Genomic DNA, 24334 nt, shown 5'->3' on the forward strand with positions numbered 1-24334 from the left:
GAAAGGACTTTTTGTTGCCCTGTGAGAGCAGCTGTGCTGCTTGGGGCTGCCTGTCCGTGGTGTGTGAGTGCGTGGCCCTGGGCTGGCCGTGTGTGTGTCCCCAGGCTCTGTCCCACACAGGGGTGGCCTTTGGAAGCCAGCATAGCCCTCAGGCCCACTCTGCTTCAAGGCTGTACAAGGTTTAGTGGCTGTAGCACCAAGCCTCACTGCCACACATCTCCCTGGCTGGAGGTGCTTGGGGTCAGGATCAGCAGGCTGCACTGCTGGTGAAACACAACCCAAAGAACCCCAACACAAGCACAAAGAAGTGGGTTTGGTTATGGTGGGAGCATGGAAAGGTGTCAGAGTCTGTATTAAATTGACAAGAGCCTGTACCACTCATCCCTGAGTACCCACCTACTAACCAGAAGTGCCTGTATCATCATGTGCTTCCTGCCCCTTTTTCCTTTAGACAGTGAAAGAGGGAGTCCTGAATTTGCAGACTCTCAGCATTGGTGCTCTCATGCTCCCCTGTCTTGATGTCACATTTTACACACATAGAATAGAGAAGGAAATTGCCTTTGCCAGAGGCCCAAGCCTCGTGCACACGCAGTACAGACCCACACAGGACTGATGGCCAGCACATGGATATAAAATACAGCGCCCTGCCATAAAACATGCACTGCTAGTCTATATATTTTGCAATCCCTTTAAAGATTTTTTTTTTCTTTAAACCCCTCACCCCAGCTCCCTCCCCATTCTCCCCCCAAAAAATTATTATAAAGAATTATTGCCATTAGTACGTCTTTCCCAGTGAAAGGAGAAAATCGCCTCATTCATAATTTATACCCTCAATTACTATTAATAAAGAAATATTTCAGCAGAAAATCGCCTGGGAAAATTACACGTAACATTGCATTAACATTCTATTTGAACATTTTCATCACATTTGTTATAGAGTTAATAAGAGGGATATGCTCCCCTGACTTCTTCATGAAATTATGGGCTGCCTATGATAGTTTAATCTTTTAGACTTTATATAATATATTCACTTTACTAATTGAGCTATCCAAGGAGCAGTTAGGGATGTTCTTAAACGTGGAAGACAAAGTAATCACGGCCGTGACTTCCTGACAAGAAGATCTTCTTCCGGAGATGAGGAGCTGCACGTGTGAGGGGCACACACATACATGTTTGTGCGCAGACGTGCCACTCCATTAGCCCTTCCCTTAATGTCCTTCCTGCACTTGGAAGTGAGTGTGAACAGAGGGTGGAGGTGGTTTTCTGACTCGTGAAATATTCCCCAAAAGCTGCATTTGTATTTCAGAGCGAAAGGGGGATCTGGTGAACTTGAGCAAGGTATTGTTTTGGGAATAGTAAATGCCAAAGGCATGGGGGACTTCTCAGGAGCAGGACTTCATGTAAACAAGCCTTTACGTTCAAATTCTGCCCCCCCCCCCCAGTCAGGCACAGATCATCTCCAAAACTCTGGGCAAGGAGCTGGACTAGGGTGTACAACCCCTCTTCTGATCTCCGTGGAGCTTTTGCTTCACCAGGCGGTGTGATCAGGGCACGCAGTGCAGAAAGGCTTCCCCCCCTCCCAGCATACAAACAAACCCACAGTTGGGCCACAGGCAAGAAGTGAGGTAGGTGTGAGCAGTGAGACATGGAGAGAGGCACCTGGAAGATGGACACTGCTCTTTTGCACCATGGGCATTGCTCTGGACAATCTGCTTGTCTCCAGAAAACGTGAGCAAAAGGAAAGCCTTGGTAGCTCTCTCTTGGACCTTTCCTTGCACAGATGCAGCATTGGACACTGAGATTTGATCCTCTCATCCAGTTTGGTAGTTTAACCCAGCTCAGGGTCGCTCTGTGAGACCCTCTTTTCCCATCCATCTGCACATGACGGGCCCCTTACTACAGGATGTGATCCAGGGCTTGTGGTTTCAAGCAGGAGGCTTCCCAAGGCAACAGCAGGCAGTGGTTTGCACCAGGTCCATGTGAAAAAGGGCTGCATCATCAGCGTGTCAGAGCTTGCTCACTCATTAAGCCTAAGTACATGCAGCCTTGAGCAGGTGCAAGGAGGGATCCATCACTGCTGAGCAATGGCCCTGCCACTGGGGATGAGGCAAACCTCTGTTCACTGGCCCTGATGAGGGAGGCTGAGGGAGCACAGGACCAGCTGCTTTGTTTCATGTCCACAGGGCACTCATGTCCCCTCTGCATCCACCAGGCACAGACAGGGAAGGGGTGACAGGGCACAAGATGGTACACAGACTCCTAGGTGAGGGTTTTCAGTCGCTCCTGAAACCACTCTTGTGATACTCAGCCTCTCCAAACTGGTGACCAATGCTGACAGCAAGCCAAAGGTTTAATGTAAAGCTTTCATGTGTTGGGATTCGTTAGCTGAAACTCATTAAACAGCAAATAAGAGCCTGGATGTTGCTAACTGAGCCCTGTCAAAGGCAACTCCTGGAGGTGAGTCAGCCTGGGACTGCGGGAGACCCCCATACTGGAGGGCATCCAGGTGAGCTCCTGTCACTCCCCGGCAAACCATGGCCAGTGCATTCCACCAGAGATGGGAATTCATGCAGGAAGAATGCAAGAGGGGTGTGGGCAGTGAGCACCCCTGTTCCATGTCCCATGGTTGCTCTGTTCACACCTTCAACCCATCACGCCTGGCTGGGCTCAGCCGCTCAGACCCCTGGTGTGGCACCCAGTTCTGTCACCCATAAGAGGGGCTGAGCTCCTGCCTGCTCTGCCCTCCCACCCCATATGAGCCCATCAGGGAGACTGGGATGGGTGAGTGACAGCAAAAAAAAAAAAAAAGTGTCTGCAGCGTGAGGCAGGGAGAGCAAAGCATCCACGCGTGGCTGCATGAGATGTGCAGCTCCACTAATGCTTCCACGGTGCAGCATGGTTGTTCCCAGTTGGCTTCTCATGGAATGTGCTGCACTCTCATTGCTGAGCTTGCAACTGCCATTTTCCTGGTGATGGTGTGCCACCAGCCAGCAGTGATGGAGGCTGTGGCTTCCTGGGCCACTATGGAGACATGCTGGGCAAGCAGCAGGCCACGTAAGCCCACATCTCCCCTTTGCTTCTCTGGTGGGCAGGGGGACGCAGAGCTGTCCTGTGTGCAAGTACAGGGAATTGGGCATCTTTCCAGGAACCACACGGGCAGCCTGGGAACAGCAGAGGCTGAGGAAGGTGAGGCACTAACTGTCCACCCTGGAGATGGCCACTGCCTGGTCCTGGGCAGGATGGACCGTGCTGTAAACAGGACAAGACTTGTAAACAGGGCTCCAGCTGGGATAAATTTAGCCCATTGGGGTTGCAGCCCTGGCGCGGCAGGACACGGTGTCAGGGTATTGTCAAGAGGAGTGAGCGAGAAAGAAGCTGAATAAACAAGCACAGCTTGTCCTTTTTTTTTTTTTTCTGTCCCAGCGTTGTTGTTTCAGCCGGACAATTGCCCTGCAGATTGAGAGAACGGGCTGGAGTTCAAGTGAATTTGGCTTCCAGCGCCTCCCTTTTCACATTGTGTTTTCACATGGGAATGTATCCTGGCATACAGGGGGAAAGCGTCCATACCCGTGTGTGTGGTTAACTCCATGGATGCTCTGCACACACCTTTGGGCTGGCCCACAGGGATACAGGCTGATTTACATCTTGGGTGAGGCTGAGCAAGTTGGCATTGGCTGTCACAGAGGACTTCACTTTCTCCTCCTGCACAGCCCAGACTAACACCTGTGGGTGTCCAGGAGCACAAGTGCAAAGTGATCTGTGCTCCTTATGTGTCTGTACATGCCTCTGTGGGTAGAGCAGCCCTGGAGATGTCCCTTCATGGCAGGGGGGACACTGTAGAGGTGAAAGTCTTTGCAGAACTTTAGAAGTGTGGATAAGGACTCCTGAGATCCTTTTCTCTTTTTCTGTCATAGGGTTTGGACAAGTCGCATTCCCTTGACAAAATCATCCGTGATCTCGGGAGCAAAGGGCATGGATGTTCTCTGTCAGTCCTGCTCTGTGAGGACCTAAGTCTTTTCTAAAGGCCGTGTTTAGAGGCAGCCTAATTTTCACATCTTAATTTTATTTTTCTCACATCTCTCTCTGACACACACATACACACGCACACTTCTATTGGAAAAACGATTTTAATACCCATGGCACATTGTCCTGGTGTGATATAAAATCCAATGACATGTGGCATTTGGAAAAGGTCACTTCCCCCATCAGGATTCATTATCCTACCTCAGCCTGGGAAGCCACGGGGTTGCCCCCTCCTCTGTGGACCCCTTGCCCCCTCCCCAGCTGCAGCAGGCGAGCAGGGAGAGGGGATGAGGCGTTGGGTGGCCACGCCACGGACTTTGGCAGTGTCATGGCAGTCCCTGCAGTGAGGGCTGTTGTTTCTCATTTGATGTCCCTGCCCTTCCCAATGCCTTAATTTTCCCCCTGCCACAGAGCAAGAGGAGTTACAGGGATATGCTGCTGGGAAGGCTCTGTGGGGGGCATGGGGGTGGGTTTGGCTTTTGCCTGCCTTCCCCTGCGCTCCATCTGTTCCCTTTCAAGTCGGAGCCGGCTTTGCGGTGCCCTCGCTCTGCACGGTTGCAGAAGGGAAACGCTCCCCTTCCCTGTTTCACTTTTGGCTGGGTTGGTTGGGAAGTGCCTGCCCGTGTCGAAGCTCACCACCACTTAGGCAGAACTGAGAAGAGAAAGTGGAGAGGACATGGAAAGCCCAGCTCCTCGCCAGGTTCCTCACGAAGCGCGGGGATGCTCGCAGCAGGGCAGGAGTGACAAGCTGTCCTGGGGTGCTTACGTTTTTGCCTTTCCTTGGACTCATTTCTGCTCAGTCTTCCCCAAGATCATCTTTGTCCAAGTGTATCCACCTCCCCGAGGTGTTTCCAGCCCAACTTGGAGCTGTTCCCTGGATGGCGGAAGGTTGCAGGAGGGTCAGACTTGCTGTGGAGGCTGTCTGGGGGTTCTCGGGGGCTGCAGTCCGTTGCAGAGCAGAGCATGGCTTCTTGCAATGGGCTGTTGCATGGGAAGGGAACTGGGAGCCAGGACTTTTCCACCTGTTCACTAACTGCCTTGGGTCACCTTGGGTCACGACCCTGTTCCCCACCTGCAGGGGAGGGGAGAGGCAAGGGTGGGTGCATTGAGCATGCAGTGGGCTCGGGGCTGTGGAATGGGCAGGAGGTGGGAAACAGGAGTGGTTTTTCCTGGGGGGGAAAGGGTTATTTTTGCAGCAAGGAGTGGGGTTTAATGCCTGATGAAGATTACTTCTCAGAGTGCTGAGGGTGATGCTGACTGGAGCCCCTTCCTACCTCTAAACACCAATGAGTTATGGGTACCCCAGCCTCTAATTACGCAGTCAGCCCCAAATAGGCTGTGTCTAACGAGGCTGACAGACTAATATCTCAAGAGCCCTTAATGTGTTATCATCTCTTGCTGTATGACCTCATATTTATAACTGCTCTGGTGGGAGGTTGAGAAATGTCCTTCTCTTCCCCCAGCTCCCTCCCCAACTTTCCCCCCCTCCAGAGCATCAGCTCTTCAGCCTCATCTGTTAGGATCAGGAGGAGAGAGGCGACTTCCCTCCATCCATCATCAGAGGAGTTTGCGCTATTAGAAGATTAAAGACATTTTTTATAGTATTTGGAAGAGGCTTTGAAATGTCTCTCAAACGGTGTGATTAATGCCTGCTTAACCCTCGCCTGGCTGGGATGGTGTGGTGGGGAGGTGGGTGCATCCTGGGGCAGGGCTCCCCAGGCACCTCAGTGGTCACCCAGCCGTTGGGCACCCCGAGCCCTGACAAGGTGTGATTCATGAGCACAGGGCACCTGCAGGAAGCTCCGGCCTCCAGGCAGTTCCTGACGCACCGGGGACTTCGTGGTTTCTGAGGCTGCAACGGTTGGCGCAGGAGGAAGCGTCGCTCGCCCCCTCCCCAGCGCTTACTCGAGAGGCCCCAGGGCTGTGCTGGTCCAGGTCTGCAAGCTGGACCATTCCACACCAGTGCTGTGGGTTTCAAGGGAGGGCAGGGAGAGGGGGTGAGCAGCCCGTGCCCATTCCCGGATGACCTGAGCTGGTGGGGTGTTTGCTTTCCTCATTTCCCTTTCTTTTTCCTCTGCCGCTCCAGATGAAGTCTCCCAAAAAAGCTGTGGGCATTTTAGATCCTCTGGTAGGATCCACCTTCAGAATGCTTCAGCCTTGCTCAGAGTTTGCCATAAAGACCCATGGGGCTAGAATTGGTGTCAGCATTGTCTGGTGCCTGCCAAAGGCCAAATCACTGGTGTTCCCTGACGTTGGTTCCCATGGGGGAGTGGAGATTTGGCCTCGGATGGGGGAAGGATGCCCACCTTCTTTGATCACAGGCACAATGTTTCATAATCTCAATTTCTTGTCAATTGATTGCCAGATAGAAGCGACAACCAAAGAGGGCCCCAGGCGTCTGCAACTGCCACTCATCGTATGATTTTAACTCTCCCCCTCTGTAAGTTTGCATTATTTTCTTCTTGTTGTTGTTGTTATCTAAAGAAACCCCCCCTCCCTCCCCCTCCAAAAAGCCTCCTAGAAATCCCAATGCCCTTGTCCATTTAGTATTCAATGTACAAATAGCTGAGAAGGGTTAATGCATGATTAATAGGTGTTTTATTAAAATGGTTAATCTGTCATTATAGAGTCAAAAAGATCAATAGATTTCTTATAATCGTGGCTTAAAATCATCTTTAGCACCATTGCTTATGGGCTTAAGACCCCAAGCAAGATGCTTAGGGGACCTGGGAGTCTCCTGTTAACTCCTTCTAACCCTTCTGTCACCTAAGTGTGACCCTGCAGACGGAGAAAAGCCAACACAGGGCTACATGTACTGTTATGGTTACCATCCACCTTATTATTGATGGGTATTAAAGTTGTCACACCTGAGTGACAGAAAAGGGAAATGGAAAGCGGGAGAAACTGGGAATGCAGCTGGATAAATGCTCTTTGTTACAACCATCAGCAGCACCCGAGCGGAGTGAGGCGGGGGCATGGCTGGGCTGTCTCCCATCCATTAGTGCCTCTGTGAAGCAGCAAGCACTGGCCAGGCATTGCCCATCACAGCCTGGCTCCTTCCCTAAGGAGAGCTGCCTTCTCACTGGGGTGAGGTGAGGAGATTCCAGCCTTGCATGGAGGTGAAGCCATATACCTGATGTCAGGCAGGATGTCAGTGGCCAGGGAGGACCAACCAAGTGCCACCTGAGTCCCCTCCCTGTCCTCAGCCCCAGAGGCTGCTTTCCTGGCAGCTGGATGATGGTGGGTCTGGTTGACCCGACCCCTTTGGGATGCCTGTTCCAAGCTGCTGCTTGATAACTCCAGTGATACCGTGACGAATCCCAGAGATGCTGAGCTGCTGACCCCCAGCGCCAGGTCTCTGCAGGAGGAGGTGCTGTTTAGACAGGTTGACATGGGAGTGTCTGAGCCAGCCCAGGCAGCGGGGCTGCAGCCCCTCTCTGCCTCCTCACTGCCTCACAGCATCCTCTCCTCCGCAGCAGAGGAGGGATCCTGAGGTCATGCAGGGGGTCTGTGGTGGAGCCTGGACAGCAGTGCAGAGCGCTGCAAGGGCAGTTGGCACTGGGGAGTGGCTCCTGAGCAAATTTGGGAGCCTCGGTTATGGATGTTGCCTGCACCACTCATGTAGTGGAGACCCAGACCTGCTGCCTAGTGAGCAGAGCAGATGTTTCTGTGCTGGTACCAGTCCTGGTGGCCTGAAACCCTTCCCTGGGCCTCCATTTCTCCCCCTAGGTGTGTGTGTGCAGGATGGGCAGATTTCTCTGCAGCCCCCAGCACCACAAGCCTGCCCAAGGTTGGAGACTCTCCCTTGGAGGCTGCTGGAAGCTGGCACTCTCCAATGATTTGGCCATGCAGGGCACCTCTGCTGCAGCCCCCTTCCCTCACCTCCTCACCCTGCATGAGGGCTCAGCCCTGATCCCTGCCCAGCCCTGCAGCCTGTGTCACCCAGCTGGCCTCAAACCAGCTGAGGTAAAATAAAGACAAGTTCATCCTGTTACTTTCTCTTCCCTGCCCATCCTGCACTCAGCTGCTTCAAGCTGGCTTGAGTAAGTACCACCACACAAAAAATCCCCAGTCTTCCCCACCCAGCTGGCAGGTGTGTGCCTGGCATGGGGATCTCAGCCTGCCAGGAGGGTATCACTGCCTTCACTTTCTACCCCCACCAGTGCCCTGTGTGGGGCTGGGTGGAGATTTTCCAGACCCCCTGAGTCAAGCCTTCTCCATCCCTGCCTCATTGCTTATTTCTGGGCTATTATGTTCGACAGGGAGAATTTGTTTCTGTCCAGAGCAGATCCCCGGACAGTCTCAAACCTCTGAGGATTTATCATCCTGAGCCTTTGTTTGTGGGTCTCCAGGACCCTCTGCCCCACAGCCAAGCCCAGACGCTTCTTTGTCTCCTCCGCAGAGCCTGCTGGCCCCCAGGAGCACTGACCCTTCTCTTCCCCCATGGATGTCCAGGCATGCAGGCTTCCCCACACCTGGTCACACACATGCCTGCAAAGGCCACTGCTGGGGGCAGGATGCTGCAGTCCCAGCAGCAAGGGACACGTCCTACCTACAGGCTGCGAAGGGAGGTGGCCCAGGGCACAGCGTGCTGGGCTTCCTGCACAGAAATCCCCTGGGATTAGATCATGTTCAGCCCACCTTGGGACTGGTGTGGGGAGCCTAGGCTTGTCCCCTTGCAGCCCCAGAATTGCATCCCTGTTTGCCTCCCTGCTCCACAGCAGCTAAGCAGCTGGGAGGGCTGGGCACAAACAAGATGGGATCCCCCTTGCCTGTCTTGGGGGCCAGCAGAGATGTACCCTTGTGTCTAGTACAGCTGAAACAGCGGCTGCTACCTGTGCCAAGTGACAGTGGGGGCAACTCTTCATCTAAGCAGATGGTCACCTGCCCTGTGATCAGAGTGGGGAGGATTTGGGGTCACTCTCAATAGGTTCAAGTCTATTAGGACAGAGCTATCAGCTGGCATAGTTAGTGACTGAGGTTGTGTTTCCAAATCACCACTGCTGCTGCTGTGTCATATGGGGACCCTGCTTATCACCAGCCCCCTGCTCACTGTCATCCTGTAGCAGAGGCCACTGCAGCACAGAAAGCTGCTCTGGAGGCTGGTGGAGTGTGACGGAGAAGGAAAGGGGTGCAGGGCTGGTCCACCAAAGCGCCACTCCCACAGCCCCATCCCCTCCCTGGCTGCCCACATTCCTCTGCAGCAGCGCCAGGAAGGGGGGGGGACTAACCTTTGGCATGTTTATTGACACTCCCTGAGTTCATACTGTGACTCTACAATCTTTCCCTGAGATTATTAAGAATTAATTGATCACTTTTATATTCCCCCCGATACCCGGTGCTGCTTTGCGACAGGCGGCAGGAGGAGGGAAGGGAGGCGGGAGGAGGGTGGGGTGTGTGAAAAAAACACACTGATAAATGTTAATTACTCTTTTACAGCCCTTGTCAAATTCCAAAGCAAGTCGTAAATTCATTAAACTCTAACGGATTAAGCACATGCAGCTTATTTAGTCGCCATAAACAAGATCATTTGGATGTTGATTTTCCCCTTTTTATTGCTGCAGCAGAAAAGGGGGAAAATCAGATGAGGAAAGCAGTTGGTGGTTACAAGGGAGTCAGAAAAGTTTGAATTTATTTAATATCTTGTTTTCTTGCTCTGTGGCAGCTCTGTAGCATATCAGTCCTCAGGTTGTGCCTGAGCAGCATTTTACCAGGGAGTCTGGCCATCCCAGGAGCCGTGTCCAAGCAGCTGAGTCTGCATGGACAGCCCTGGGATGGAAGGACCACACTGTACAAAGGGTCTACAATGTCCTCTCCATGCACCAGGGCTGCCTTCTTAGTGATGAGGCTCTTAAAGACCTGGATGAGCAGAGATACAGTGCTCAAAGACCTTTTGGTGGTGTCTTTGGCTGGGATGGCTGCTCTACTCTCCATCCTGCTGGGAGGTCTCCAAGGGTAGGTTGTGTCCCGTAAGGCTCAGTCTGGCCCCTGAGATGCAGGGCTCTGCCCTCAGCCACTCTGCAAGGGATTGTACGGGCTGAGTTAGCGTAAAATCAGCTCTGCTCGTTCTGCAAGGTTTCAGCTCATTTAATGCTGTCCCCAGGGTGCTGACTGTGCCCAAGTGAGTGAGATGTGACCTCTACCAAGCTCAGCCATGAGAGAGAGGAGACAGGGAAGGGAGCCATGCTAGTGGGGAGGGACAGGGTGCCTTCGGCTGCTCTGAACACAGGAATGTGGCCTGAGGTCTGCCAACCCTCTTGGAGAGCTTGCCATATTCTACTTGTGTGTGTTAATAATCCAGGCTGACCTCCTGAGCTGTGGGAGCGGTAGAAAGAGAATGAGAGGAGGGTCATGAAGATTAATTAATACTCAGGGCTCTAATTACAAGTTTCTTCAACACTGGGCTTCTAATGAGGAACAGGCGCTGAGGCAGCCCTGAGTCCTGCTGCCCCCCCAGCTGGCCCTGCTGAGACATCTCCTGCTGCCTGGTAGGGGTGGTTTTACCGGGAGTGATGGGAGTTAGCCCCTGGGCACCAGGATTGCCCACTGGAGCTCTGGGGCTCCAGGCTGTGTGTCCAAGAAGTTGCCACGCTGCTGTGTAACCCCGTCTGTGCCTTGGGCTGAGCGTTAGAGACCTGCTGCCATCCTTAGCACGCCCCTAAGCTCCCTGCCTTGGTCCAGTGGAACAGGAGGGGCAGGAGATGGCCCAGGGGTCCAGAGATCCTTGATGGGTGTCACAGCCTGGCTCTGTGCAGTGGAGGATGCTCTGCAGGTCCGGTGCTGGCAGGAGCCGTGGCACTGGTGGCAGCTGGTTCTGCTGGTGCTGGTGAACCATCTCCAGCTGAGCCACTCACAGCCAGCACTGCTGGCCCTGGGACACGGCTCTGCTTCTCCAGCATCTCCCAGCCTCCAGCAAGGCTGAGCTCACCAGGAGCTGCAGGCAGCCGTGCACTGCAGGCAGCAGAGGGAACTCTAAACACCTCACTGGAGCTCTCTGCCTGGCTGCTGCCAGAAAAATTTCGGGCTTTTGCTTCAGAGCCTTCAGCAGTTCTTCATCTAAAGGAGGTGACCTGGGCACTGGGGGGATAGCTTCCTTCCCATCTTAGCCCATCTCTGAAAAGACTGCAGACCCAGAGGGTCTGAGCCATGAGCACGTACCCAACTGCCCCAGCCCTGCTCCCCTCTGCCTTTGCCTCTCGAGGGGCAGAGGGAAGGAGAGGAGCTCGAGTAGGACAGCGAGGGGATGCCAGCCTTCAGAGCCCCATTCCCAACAAGCATTTCCCTCCTGCAGCCCTCACAGAAGCATCCCTGCCGGCCAGATCCTTCCCTGCTTCCCTGCTGTGCAGAGGTGCCCTCCAGAGATCTCCCTGGGCTTCCAAGTGCAAACGGGGCATCCAGGGGTTAACGGAAGGAGTGTGTCCCATGCTAAGCAGTAGCTAACAGCCACTAGCTAATAACTTTATGGCTTCAAAGCAGGGCATTTATCATGCTGAAGTTTGTTTATGCACTAGTTATATGGCACATTATACCAGCACTGTGTTTGGCTGATAAATTTTCTGTGACAAGCAGGGCTACCAATGGGGACTCACCGAGTCCAAAAGACCAGTAGCTTTTTCCTGAACTCTGCTTTCGGAGATAAGGATGTTTCTTCCCTCTTTTGTTTTGTAAGGAGGAAAGAAAAAATTTTGACAACCTGTAAGCTTGAAAAAAAAAGAGAGGGAGAGTTTTGTTTCGAACAAGTTGCCCAGTGCTGTAGTGCCCCAATGGGGGCCGAGGAGAAGGTCCTGGTCCTGGTGAGGACCGGATGGGCTGTGTTGGCAAGTGATGTTCATGGGCCTGTGCTGGGAGATTTGGGCATGTGCTGAATGGGCGCTGACAGGCTCTGGATGTCTCTGGGAATGGCCTATCTCAGTCTCATCTGTGTTCTTGGAGATTATTTTTTTCGTAGAAGTTTAGAAGGCATTCTGGCAGCCCTCTAGTTCTGCCCAGTGTTTCTAAAATGAGCTACAGTCGTAGCATTCTTCACTATTTTGTGGTTGTGTGTGTGCAGTTTGTTGCTGCTTTGGCAGAGCTGCTGTGGTGTTCCCCTGTATCCCCTTGCTCTGGGTTCTACTCCTTTAATCCCACTAATAGTAATGACCTTCACATTTCTGGCTTCCTCTATCAGAGGAGCCAAACCCACTTCGCAAACATTAACGAGCTCGGCCTCCCAACTCCGTGCAAACATGATGGGTCAGGATTATTTTTCCCGCTGTGGTGGTGGTGAAACCGAGGCATAAAGCAAGGAGCTGGCTGACCTGAACCCACCCAGAGGGGCACCCTTTGCTTAACCAGTAAACCTCACCCTGGTCCAATTTAGACCAACGTAGGCTTTCATGGGTCTCACCTCTGGAGCAAGACCTGGGGCTGACAGGCTGCTGGGTTGCAGTGGGATGAATCCTGAAGTGCCACCAAGGCAGTTTGTGATTCAGCATCTGTTCCTCCTACTGGGGAGTGGGGCGTGTGCTGCTGGGAGTGTTGTGGTGTGCCAGCTCAGCCTGGCTGCTTCCCCGTGGGGCCATGCCCACAGCCACAGTGGGCTTGTCCCTCTACCCTGCTGCAACAAGCAGAAAGCACCCTACATGGTCAAGTGTTTGGAGGCCAATGCCCAGGCAGCAGAAATGTGGGGGCTAACCTTCCTGCATATGAAACATGTGCATCCTCAGGGCCTCCCCACTGAGGGCATCTTAGTGCCCCTACCTGTGCACACACACAGGTGTGCATAAAGACGGGTTCATTGGTGCACTAGGTGCATCTCCATCTCCAGCGCTGTGTTAGGATCCATCCATGGCTGCCCATCCAGGTGGGCATCCCCAGAGGTGTAGCCCTCTCCAGCAGTGTACCTCTCGCATCCCCGGCCGTGTACCTGTGCCGGCGTGCGCGGCCGTGGATCTGCATCGGTGGCTGCGTGCAGTGGCCCCTGCAGGCTGTAAATACTGGCAGTGTGGCGGGGAGGTTGAGCGGTTTATGGCTCAAGGTCAGGCCCATGAATCATAAAAAGGTGTCGGAAGGAGCATTAACTCCTAGCCTTCGCTTGGTCTCTGTGTGGTTTCAGGCGGGGCCCCGAAGGCAGTGATTAAAGGGTGCACCTTCCCCTTTCAGTTTTACGGTAAAAGGAAAGCAGTAAATTAGAAGCCCACAGGCCAGGGCAGGCCAGGTCCCGCCAGTGCAACAGCTAAGCGAGTACCTGCCATGCGCCCCGAGACCCTGCTGGCACTGCACACCCCCAGCCAGCACAGCCCCCTCACAGCCCCTTCCCACGGCAGCCCCTTTCTGAGGGACAGGATCCGGCCATGTGGTGGGCATGGTGGGGACATCCCTCCATCCTTGCCCAGCTAGAGCTCAGGATGGCTGGGAATGCTCAGCCCTGTTCACCCTGTAGAACAGCAGCACCTCTTGCTCTGCACCTTTTTATGACTCTGGCTATAATTAAGTAATAAAATTTTTTGAATCCAAATAGATATAATTAACGTTTAATGCCCCTGTTTTCTTGCGAATTGTCAGGACTATTAAGAGCTGAGTATTGATTGAAGAGGTGAGGCAGATGTTTCTGCTGCTGAGGTGGGACTGCTGGGATAGAGGCAGAAAGCCCTTATAATGGTCAGGTCCTGCCGCAGAGCTGGACCTCAGGATGGCACACTGGGTCTGAGGAGAGCTGGTGCAATGTCCAGCACTGCAGGGTGACCCTGGACAAGGGAAGCAGGGAGGAAGGGATGAAGGTTGCTCATAGGATCCTGCTTTTTTTGCACCACTCAGCTAAATAGCCTCCAGCGCCGCAGCCTCGTGGTGAGCACTCATGCGTGGGGCATTGCTGCCAGCATATGCTTCAAACCCGCCATCTCCTGGAGAAGGGCTTTCAGGGACAGAGGTGTGAACACGCCCTGTTCCATCCTCATCCCAGCAACGGTGTCCTCCTGAGCCTGCCCCAGCTCGCAGCTGCCCTGGCACCCCGGCTCGTCCCCACTGCCACCTGCTGGGCTGAAAAGTGGGACATAGGACAGGAAACAACGCCCTCCCCAAGCTGTTGCTGCTGCAGCCAGCCCCGATAAGGCATCTTGTGAAGAGCTGGGCCATTGCCAGACCGATTTCTCCCAGCTCCTGGCAGGGCCAGTGCACATCTGCACCAGGGACACTGCAGGTACTGCAGCCCTTGTGGCCCCGCTTTCCAGCAGGGAGACCGGGGCTGAGCAGAATGAAAAATACAGGCACATGGTGTGCCTGGTCTGGACTGGTCTGGACTGAGCATTGAATGTCTATGAGGAAGGGAGCCTTGCATCGTGCTGGGAGAGAAAATACTTCTCCCTTCCCTTAAAAAAACGTGTTTTTCCCCCTGGGGAATGGCATTGCGGAGCCCTGGAATTGACGCGGCTGCCAGAGCTGATGGATGGCGCTGGCCGAGGGAGCAAAGCGGGTCAGCAGAGCAGAAACCAGCAGGCACAAAGAGAGAGCATCCCCGCTAACCAAGGCAGGCGGTGACACCCTGTGCCGGGGCTGGGCCCACAACAGCCCCCTCTCTGTTGGGCTGGAGAGTTGGCACAGCTGGAGTACCTGGGGTGCCATCCTGCGATGCCCCCGGGCTCGCCCCAACTGCACCCGCTGACAAGAAGGGCCTTTCTTTGTCTCCTCACAAGCCCTGATTGTTCGGATGCTTCCCCTGCCGCTGCCTTGTGCTTCTGCCCTTCCCGGAGATGGTTCTGGGAGGAAAGGCAGGATTTGCAACATCTGCATGGCCTGGGCTGCTGCAGCTTCAAGGTTTCAAAAGGAGCCAAGACTCCTCGAGCAGGTCTAGAGAGGTTGTCCCAGTCCCCTCAGCAGCTCCAAACCAGGATGTCTCAGTCCCCTCGGCAGCTGTGCTGTGTGGCTACACAACCCCACAACCCACCCATATTTCAGTTTCCCCACCAGTGGCTGAGGTCCTGCTTCACCTTTGCAGGTGTGCAGCAAAGAGTGAGTGCGTGCATTTGAGCCAAAGCACTGCCAAGAATTGGGGAGTGGCAGTGCCCCCTGCCCAGGGCAGCCTGGCTGTGGGCAGTTGTGCTTCCAGGTCCTGTGCCTCCCCTCCTCGGCACACAGGCCGTCTTGCAGCTGACAAGGGGGAAACTGAAATGTGGAACCCTGGGCTGGTGTGAGTCTTGGAGGACTGCTCCAAGCAGGGACCTGGCCACCTTTTGAGGCTGATGGTGGAGGCAGTGGCTGCAGGGAGAGATCGAAAGACCAGGCAGCTGTGCAAAATCAGCTCAAACATCACTGAAACTTGTGTGCAGTCTCTGCTTCCTCTGAGGCATATATAGGCAGCCTCTAGGCGGGAGAGGGGACAGCAGCTTGGAGTGATGCCAGGGGGATGCTGGCTGTTGTGCTGTGACTGGGGCTTACAGACACTCACTCCATCCTTGGAGCCCCTTGCTCTGCCAGCGGGAAGTGTCTTCTCCCGGAGCACTGTCCCCGTGGGACTGTGTGTGGGAGGGCAGGATATGTCCCCCTCAAGCATGGGTGGGCAGGCAGGATCAGGAGGAGATCCGAATGAAGGCAGGCCACACTGAGCTGTAGAAAATGAGGGCTCTTTGGATGGCTGTAGTAAAACGGGGTGCAGTGAGCCTTAGGCTTGGTGCCCAGGGCTGCAGGATGCTCCCAGTCTCTCTTGTGGGGTCAGCAGGACCTTCTCCTTCCTTCCACCCAAGCACAAGGAGGAGAAAAAGCTCCTGCCTCAGCTGGGAGGCCATACGTACCTTTTGCCCAGATCCCCTTGGACAGAGGCTCACAGTGCCCTCCAGGGATGCAGAGCTGCATTGTCCCTCCTGCAGCCCGTGGACACTGAGAGGTTCTCCCACAGACACGTGGCGGGAAGGAGCCCAGGCGTCCTGGCTCTGGTCCCATGCTCTGTCTCCAGCCAGAGGACACGCCTGAAGCTGCTAGGCTGAGGGATGTGTCTCTGGAGGGATCTGAACCCCAAACTGTTGTCTTTGCTCTCCAGCAAGCCCAGCTGCTGAGTCCCTCTGCAGCACCGGACTGCTGCTCCAGCAGATGTGAGGAGGAGCAGAAGAAGTGTAGGGAAGGGGCTCAGCTTCAGATCGATTCTGAGCACTACGATAAGAATCTCTTATCGCCCTTGTCATTGTAATGGCTGGGACTGAAATGCTGGGCTGAGTAAGAGACAGGTTTCTGCATGACTGGAGGTGAGGAGGAGACAGGGAGCAGCAGGGAGGCAGTCATGTCTCTGGGATGAGTGCTTTGAGCGCCTGCTTGCTCTCCAGCAATGCCCCAAACCATCTCTTTCTTCCCTTCCCAGCCTTGGGGCTGCCCCAGCTCCTTACAAAGAAGAGGAGCTCCCAGTGACACGGGGGGAATGCAGTGAAGGAATGAGTCCAGCACATCCAGACATTGCATGGGGGTAAGGGACACACAGAAGAGCAGCCCAGAGGGCTGAATATTGCCAAGGGAATATTTGCAGGTGTAGAACCAAGACTGAAAGGAAAAACTGGGAAGTTCCTGCTCCCACCTCTGCAGCTACCTCCAGCCTCTTCCCACCTCTCCCTGGGCCAGGCTCAACTCCAGCCCTTCAAGGGATGCAGCACAGGAACAAGACAGGCATCCAGGAGCCAGTGGAGCTGACAGGGATTCAGCTCAGGAGTTTCCAGGCCTTTGGGAGTTCGCTCTGTTCCCATTGCTGTCCAGAAGCAGTTTTTCCAATGGGTAAGGACAAGGGAGCTGCTAAGTTTACATGCTTTAGACTAGACAGTGGCAGCACAGAGCGCCCTCAGCTGTAAGAGGCTCCCCGGGAGCCCTGAAGCATGTTCTGCCTTCAACCTCTCATGCTTCTTCCCTGCATTTTATTAACAACTGTTGATTGGGATTCCAAGGTCGTCTGGCCTTAGAGAGGCACAGATAAAATCTAAGGCCGCTGCACTCCCCTGTATCTCTGGCCCCACCAATCTCCCTGTCTATCTACAATCTCTCTCCTCCTGCTAAGCTTTCCTCTGGCAGACAAGTCCCAGAAGGTTAAACAGGGTCTTGCAGCAAGGCCACTGCTCTGTCCTCCTCCAACAACCGTACGCTGGGGGACGTGTCAGCTTTCTGCCCTCTTGCCCTGTTCTCCCCTGCAGTGGCTGTGTGGGGTGCCCTGCTGCCAGGTGGGGATGGCCAGGCAGGGGCTGCAGTGCCAAGGAGGGCAGCGCTGGTCCAAAAGGCTTGCTGAGGGTCTGCAGCTGCCTGGGAGGTTTTGCTGCTGGCTCCACACTGTTGGTATAAAAAAACCTCTGCTTGAAAGACCCCATGAGCCCCCTGCACGTGAGTACCATGCCTTTGGGAGCCCCTAGTCAGGGCAAGGTACACCAGTGCATGGCAGAGCTGAGGACTTGCTCAGCGGTGACTCTGCTGGGCCCAGCAGTTTTCTGCTGGAGAGGGTGACTGAGCTATGAACTAATTTTTCCTATCATGGACCAGACCCAGGTTTCATGGCTGCTTGGTACTCAGGGAACTGGTGGGCAGATGTGCTGAATAGCCCATTGCTCTGGAGAGACACCTTGGGACTTGCACATTTAATTCCGGGAGGGAGAGTGTCAAGTCAACTGAAATTGGCCCCACCAGAGGATTTATTCATTTCTCCTTCCCCCTGCCTCCTGACAGGGGCTGTGCTGAGATCCTGTGCCACACAGTCATCTCGCTAAAGCCGAGGGGAGCTTAGTGCTTAAATGGTTTTCATGCTGCAGCGAAGTTTAGTGCTTGTCAACAAGTCCGAGGTCTTGCCAGAGAGCCTTGACAAACAGAGCTGTAGGGAGACAAGGAGAGCAGGCATCAGTGCTGGGAAGCAGGGAGCTCATGAACTAGATGCCCAAAGCACCCGCATACATGGGAACATTGGATACCCAGCTCTGTGTATCCACACTAGCAAATTTGGCTGTCCCACACTCCAGCAAGAGCTGTATTTGGCCCAGCTCTAAGTTCAAACCTCATGGAAAAACCTTCATTAAACCTCACTAATATGGAAAAGCAGAGCTGGCCTGTGGTTTTCCAGCCCTTGCTTTTGTAGGCTCCTGCAGAAATAGATGTACACATATATTTTGTGCTCTGTATTCATCAGGATGCCTTTACTGCCAGGGTGAGCCCAGAGCTGGCGGGGCTGAACGCTGTTGCAGTAACGTGCTGGCTCTGCAGATGGGGATAGCAGAGCTCAGAAACCAAACCCCGTTCCAGATGCCACTGAAAAAGCTGGTCCTGCCTGAGGAGGGCAAGGAAGACACTCCCATCTCCTCAGGCACCCCAGCCTGCCCTGCTGGGAGGAGAAGACCTTAAAGTATTTTCTTTCCTTTTGGGGAGGTGGATTTTCTCAGTATGAATTTGTTTGAGCATGAGATAGCTCAGTTCAAGCTCTGGGACACACAGCTGGCACGGTGGGGATCTGCAACACACATGGCACAGGTGAGTTGGCAGTGCCAAGGTCTGGAGGCCACTCATTCTGTGGTCTCCTGGGAAGCCACCCCACGCCTTGGTGACAGCACGGGGAGCAAGGAAGCACAGGTGGCAGGGCAGGCTGTCCCCACCATGGGTATGCAGCAGCAATAGCAGCCCCCAAGATGCCTACTCCAAGGCCTGATCTATGGCTGCCAGTGGGTCACCCAAGTCAAACGTTTGAGCAGGATTTGGAGGAGACCTGGGTAGCTTTATGGGCAGTATGAATATTTACAGCCCTGCTGGCTGAGGCACTGATCTGGGGGAAGGGAGACCCCTCCCCAGCAAAACCAGATTGCAATGTTATCTCGCCTCCAGCCTTCCCAAGGGCAGGAGTGGCCCCATCCGTTTATTGAAGCATCCTTGTTTGACCAATACCCTGTGAACACGTGGGTTAGTCCCACTGGCACAGCCAGTGTTCCTGTGCTGGTGAGGTCCTCACTTGGTGTAAACTCACACTTCTCCATGGATTAAGCCCTTCATTTTCATGGGAAGTGACAAAGATTTCCTTTCCTCACCCCACTCCTTGGCTTTGTCCTGACATCCGCAGTGACTGCCTTCCTTGGCAGCTCCCCTGCCTGACAGGCAGGGATGGCAGGCAGCCTTGTGCACACCCCACACTGTTTTCCCATCACCTGCCATGGGGCCCTTATGTTTTCATTTAGTCAACATAGGGGAAAGCTGTAAAACATATGTCTGCTTCCCAAGGAGAGGGAAAAAAATTACTCCAACAGCTTGGTCCAGTTAACGGCTTGGGCTCTTGACTCTGCAGTTGCATTTGCAGCGACTTTGTTTCATGCTCCGCATTAGCTGGCCCCCATCTCTGGCTGAGCCCAGGCGTGCATCTGTGGGGAAGGATATTTGGGGGCAAGGATGCCTGTGGGGAGAAGGATGCCCCCAGGATTTCAGGGAGCAGGGCGGGGCTGTGCTGCCCCCCTGAGAGCCGGCAGGCAGGAGCACTTTCCACCCCACCCTTTGCGGGCTCCTCCCAGCACAGCTCCCCATCCATCCCATACATTTACCTAACGCTAATGAGACGTATTGATTGGAATGATGGGATTTGTAAAGGTCGCAGGGTTAAAGTACATAAAACCAGCCTTTCTGGAGCTGCAATATCAGGGCCGATGGGTCTGGTGGGAGAGATTAAAGGCCTTGTGCTGCAAGAATGGAGAGAGCTGACAGCAATTACATTTCAGATGTGTGCATAGTTATAACCCCCCCTCTCCGCAGGAGAGGCGACCACGTCCCCACCACTGCAGAGCAGGTCTCCAACACCCAGCATCTCCCCTTCAAAAGCAAGATTTCAACGGAGCAAATCAGGGAATAAAAGAATGAGAGAAGGGGGGAAAGGGAGACAGAAAGATTGGAGGTCCCATTGGAGAGGTCGTGCCCAAACACATCCCTGTGGCTGGAATTCTGCCCCTGTTTTGGGATTCCCAGCTGAGTTGTTGTGGCATCACTGTGCTAAAGTGAACTCTGAAAACATTGTGGTCCCTTTTGTTGGTGCAGGACTCCCACTACTGGTAATGAGATCATCTGGCAGGTCATTAGATCTCTCTGTCCCCTGGGAAGGCTCACACTTGAGGGCTGGAGGAATCCTGATTCCCAGAAGCACAGATGCAGTTGACTGGAGGTTTGCCCCCACTCAGGGTTAACAGGTCTTGTAGAAGAAGGCAAATGGATCTGGACATCATTTTTCTAGAGGGATTTCTCAGCCATATCAGAGACACCCAGGATCTCAGTCCCTCATGCTCTGGGCTGTGCCCACCAAAGGTTTTCCTTAAGCCACAGGGCCGGCCCTGCTCTGATAGAATTGTCTCACTCCATCATCCCTCCTTGCAGGCTCCTTTCTGCACCATGTGTTGGGGTTTTGGGCCAAAACAGAGAGGAGCACAGCCAGGACAGTTGTACCACCTGAAGGTTGTGTTCTTTCAACATCGTGGGTTCCTGCAGTGGCTGTGAGATGCAGGGGAATAAACAGATATCTCAGGATCTTTCCTGGGTCTCCAGAGGGAGCAAGTAGACAGAGACACAAGTTAGGCTGAGGGACATGCTGTGTCAAGGATCAGTGTTGACAATATCACACAGAAACAGCCAAATTATCTCCATGGCTGACCTTCATTAGCCCAGTCTTAAAGCTCAGCTCCAGACAGGAGGAAGCTCAGCTCAGGGGCCTTTCAGCCCCAGCTCATCTTGACTTCACATCACCCACAATTCCTCTCACAGCAGGATTAACACCAGAGTCACCTGGGACTCAGGAAACCTGGCTCCATCTGGCATCACACCAAGCCAAGAACACGAGCAGGGGCTGCACTTCCCCAGGGATGAATCCTAGCAGGGAAAAGGAGCCATTTACCGTGCAAGAAAAGAGGCACATTGCTCTCCTGTAACTGTAGCTGTCTCAAGCTCAGAGGCTTTCCCTGTTGCCCAGGCAGGGCTTAGAACATGGCACGAAGAATCAGCAATCTTCACAACCCCCACAGAGCAGTTTTGCATGGCAGCTTTCCCCTGCTGCCCATCTGCATGTGCTGGAGATTTAAATCCTTCCCCAGAGCCCTGCCAAAGGGGCTACGGTGGGAAGCAGAAGCATCCCCAGTCCTAGGCACTCACCCATACAGCACAGTCTTTATTTATCCCTCCCGCGCACTCTCTTTCCCTCTCAGATGGTAATGAGTGGTTTGCACTGGGAACTAAATGAAGTTGATTGCCCACTGGTGTCTGCCATTAGTGGTAATTAGTTAAAACATCAGAGTATAAACAGTAAATTGGCTCTAATAATTAATACTAGCACTCGAGCATATGAGAGACACAGAGACTGGGAGAGAATCAGTGGCAAGCTTGTAAAATCAGCTGGGGCTGCTTTAATTAAAAAAGAAGGAATGTAAGTAACGCGGTATTGGAAAAAGGACAAAAGCCATCAGGATCTTGCTCGTTAGGAGCATGGTTGTGTCTCCCCTGGAGTGCTGCAGTGCTGAGGGCTCACCTCAAGCCTCGGGTACTCACCAGTGCAGGATACAGAGCCCACAGTGCAGAGGCTGCTCTATCCCTGAGATGTTGGGATGCCACTTATGTGATGAGTTTTAGCCTTGTTGCCAGTATTCTGGGGCAATAGGGAGGACTGTAACATGTGGATATGCTCCTGCAGATGTGAGGTTGGGCAGATGGGAGGGATAATCCCATGGGATTTTTCATGGGCTGTCTGCTTGGATCAGAGTTGCTGGCTTGTTCACCTGCTCCACGTTATTAAAGGCACCATCCTCTTCTCTTTACTTCAGTGGCAGATTTGACCTGAGGTGTCCTTTGGGGAGAAGGGTCCATCAGGGGGTAGGTGAGTCCTGCCAGCAAAGGTTGGGTTTACTCTTAGAATAACAATATTTTTTTTTCCCCCCACATTTTTGCCAGCCCGCATCCTGCCTCTTCTTCCAGCCACCCTCTTCCCCTTGTCCACTTTCCCCTTGCCCTGGGAAGGCAGGGGGTTCCCATAGCCCTGCCTGGGCAGAAAGACCTCTGACCCGAGTGCGCTTCATCTTAAAAATAATAATTATAATAATAACAAAATATAGCACAAAGCAGAGATACTGGTGGTGCTGCGGTGGTGATGAGCACTCAGGGCTCCCGGTGAGGGGGCACAACATGACTCCGCCTGTGAGGGCAGGTGAGCTGGCCATGCCCCTCGCAGCCCCTGGCTGGGGCAGAGGTGGCAGAGGCGCAGCGTTTGGGGAGGAGGGGAGGCTGCGTGTACATCGCTATTAATCATCCCCGCGTGCGTTAACCATGCTAATGTCCTAAGTGACAATAGCCCATCTCGGCTGGTGATTTAGGGTCTGTGAACGGAAGCCGGGCTCCTGGGAGTAAATGCGTGAATCCTCCGCTGGTACTAAACCTTCTAATAAATCTAACGCACACCAAAAAGCCCTGGGCACTAAATCCCAGAATCCGGTAATTGAAACCCTTACAGCTCTCAGAAAAAAAGGTAACCGGTGAGTGGAAGTGAGTGTATGTTTTTACAGAATATATATCCTATCTGCACCTGATTATCGCCAGCAGAGACAAAGGAAACCTGGTGCCTCCTCGTAAAGCACCTTGTTCCACAGACTTAAGATAATACCTTTGAAAAGAAGAACCAAACAGCCTTGTGCTGCAGGGGCTGATGATGTGCTCTGCAGACTTGAGTGGGCAGGAGCAAGGAGCCGTGGGTCTTTGCTGCATCCCCCTGTTGTCCCAGCCATTGGCAAATGCCGTCAGGACTGTGGCAGTCCATCTGCCTGCTGCCCTGGACTGTCGTACCTTGGTATCATGGGGGTCAGTGGGCTGGCACACTTGAGGAGCCAACCTAGGCTGGCTCACTCATGCCTTTGCAGCCAGCTGTTAGTACCAGCAGAGGAACATCTCTCAGCTGTCCCTGCCCTACAAGCTGTAGGGGCAGAGGAAGGGCGGGATGTTCCCATGGGGCTCAGCATCCTAGCCGAGGTGGGGTGGTGCAGGGCAGCTGAAGGTTTTCCCCCACCAACTTGGTCTTCAGTGCAGGGAGAAGCTGGACAAGCAGCAGCACGTGTGCAGGGCTGATCTCCACTTCTGAGAATGAGGCACTTGCAAGGCACAAGTACGTCCCTGTTGTGGCAGCAGTGAATTCGGCATCCCTCCCACAGCTTGTGTGCTTCTGATAGCCTTTGCTGAGACTGTTTATCGTTTTGTTTACTTGAAAAAAGATCACGCTGGTGTTTTATTCTGCTTTTAATCTCTGTTACAGACCACTCTGTAATGCCTTGGCAGGGGACTTAATAAATATAGTCATTTGGATAATGAATGGTGATGATACAGGCAAGCTCAGGGGAGGGTGCAGAGGAGAGATGCTGTGCAGGGCACCTGGAGGCTGCTTGGAGGCAGGAGGATCGTGTCCTCCTGGGATCCATCCTCTACAAGGTCCTGCAGCCCCGCCTGGTGAGTGGGACACAGGGGTTTCCCTGTGCTCTCCCTGTTCAGCATCCTTCATTGTGTGAAGAGGGCTGAGACTGGCAGGGATCAGTACAGATGCCCCAGTGTCCTGCCTGGCAGTAACTGCCAGCCTGTCACCCACTGGCAGTGGAGATGTCCTGTGCCTCTGAACCCTGAGGACCTGGGAGCTGTTCTGTGCACGCTGCAGCACCGTCTCATGCAGCACTTCTGTGCAATGGTTTTCTGTGGGAGATTTCTCAGAAACAAGAGAGAATTTTACTCTCTCTCTCCCTACCTTTCACTTTGCTGCCTGACTGTCCCTCTGTATTACTGTGGATCACCCTCGCAGTCCCTATTGCCATCTCCCACCGGAATCCTGCATCCTTCCTGCCATGCCTCTGCACACTAGCACACACTGGCACAGATGTTTTCAGGAGAGCCGGTGCCGGGCTGCAAGTGAGCTGCGATGGCTGCCCATCCACATCTCCCATCCCATCCCGGGTCACTGGGACTGTCCCCTTGGGACAACAGCAGGATTGCCATTGCCTCTCTCCTTCCTCCCCACCAAACCTGGGGGGAGCCTGAGCACCCTCATTTCTCAGGTCACCGCTTGGCTAATGGTCTATTAATTTGTTCAGTTGTCCCCTGTGAGGCAAACTCAATTTCTGCCCGAGATTCCTCCCTGGCTGTCGACACGGTGATGGATAGGACGAGTGGCTGTCACCACCAGCCCCGGCGCCCGCTCGGCACTCCGGGCACCCACGTCAGCCCTCTGCCTGCACCCCGGCGCGGCTCCGGCGGGGCCAATCCGCCGCCTTGCACCCAAGGACCTGTCTCTGGCAATGAAAAATGACAGAAATATTTAAGGACAAATAAGGTTTACAAACCCAAT

General features: G+C 53.8%; 1 protein-coding gene across 10 annotated transcripts in view; it reads left to right on the forward strand.

The window, feature by feature from the left end:
* RNF220 (ring finger protein 220) overlaps positions 1–24334 on the forward strand; it is a 214259-nt gene that overhangs the window by 75909 nt on the left and 114016 nt on the right. For 6 of the 10 annotated variants that reach the window (XM_051807719.1, XM_051807728.1, XM_051807756.1 and 3 more), the window contains exon 2: positions 6389–6463. The exons of the other annotated variants lie outside the window; for them this stretch is intronic. In XM_051807719.1, the coding sequence (XP_051663679.1) occupies positions 6389–6463 (75 nt within the window). The remainder of the gene's footprint in view (positions 1–6388; positions 6464–24334) is intronic. 10 annotated transcript variants of the gene reach the window in all.

Source organism: Manacus candei, unplaced genomic scaffold (assembly GCF_025592945.1).
Source record: "Manacus candei isolate 608988 ecotype Guabito, Panama unplaced genomic scaffold, ASM2559294v1 h1tg000005l, whole genome shotgun sequence".
In the NCBI taxonomy this organism is placed as follows: Eukaryota; Metazoa; Chordata; class Aves; order Passeriformes; family Pipridae; genus Manacus; species Manacus candei.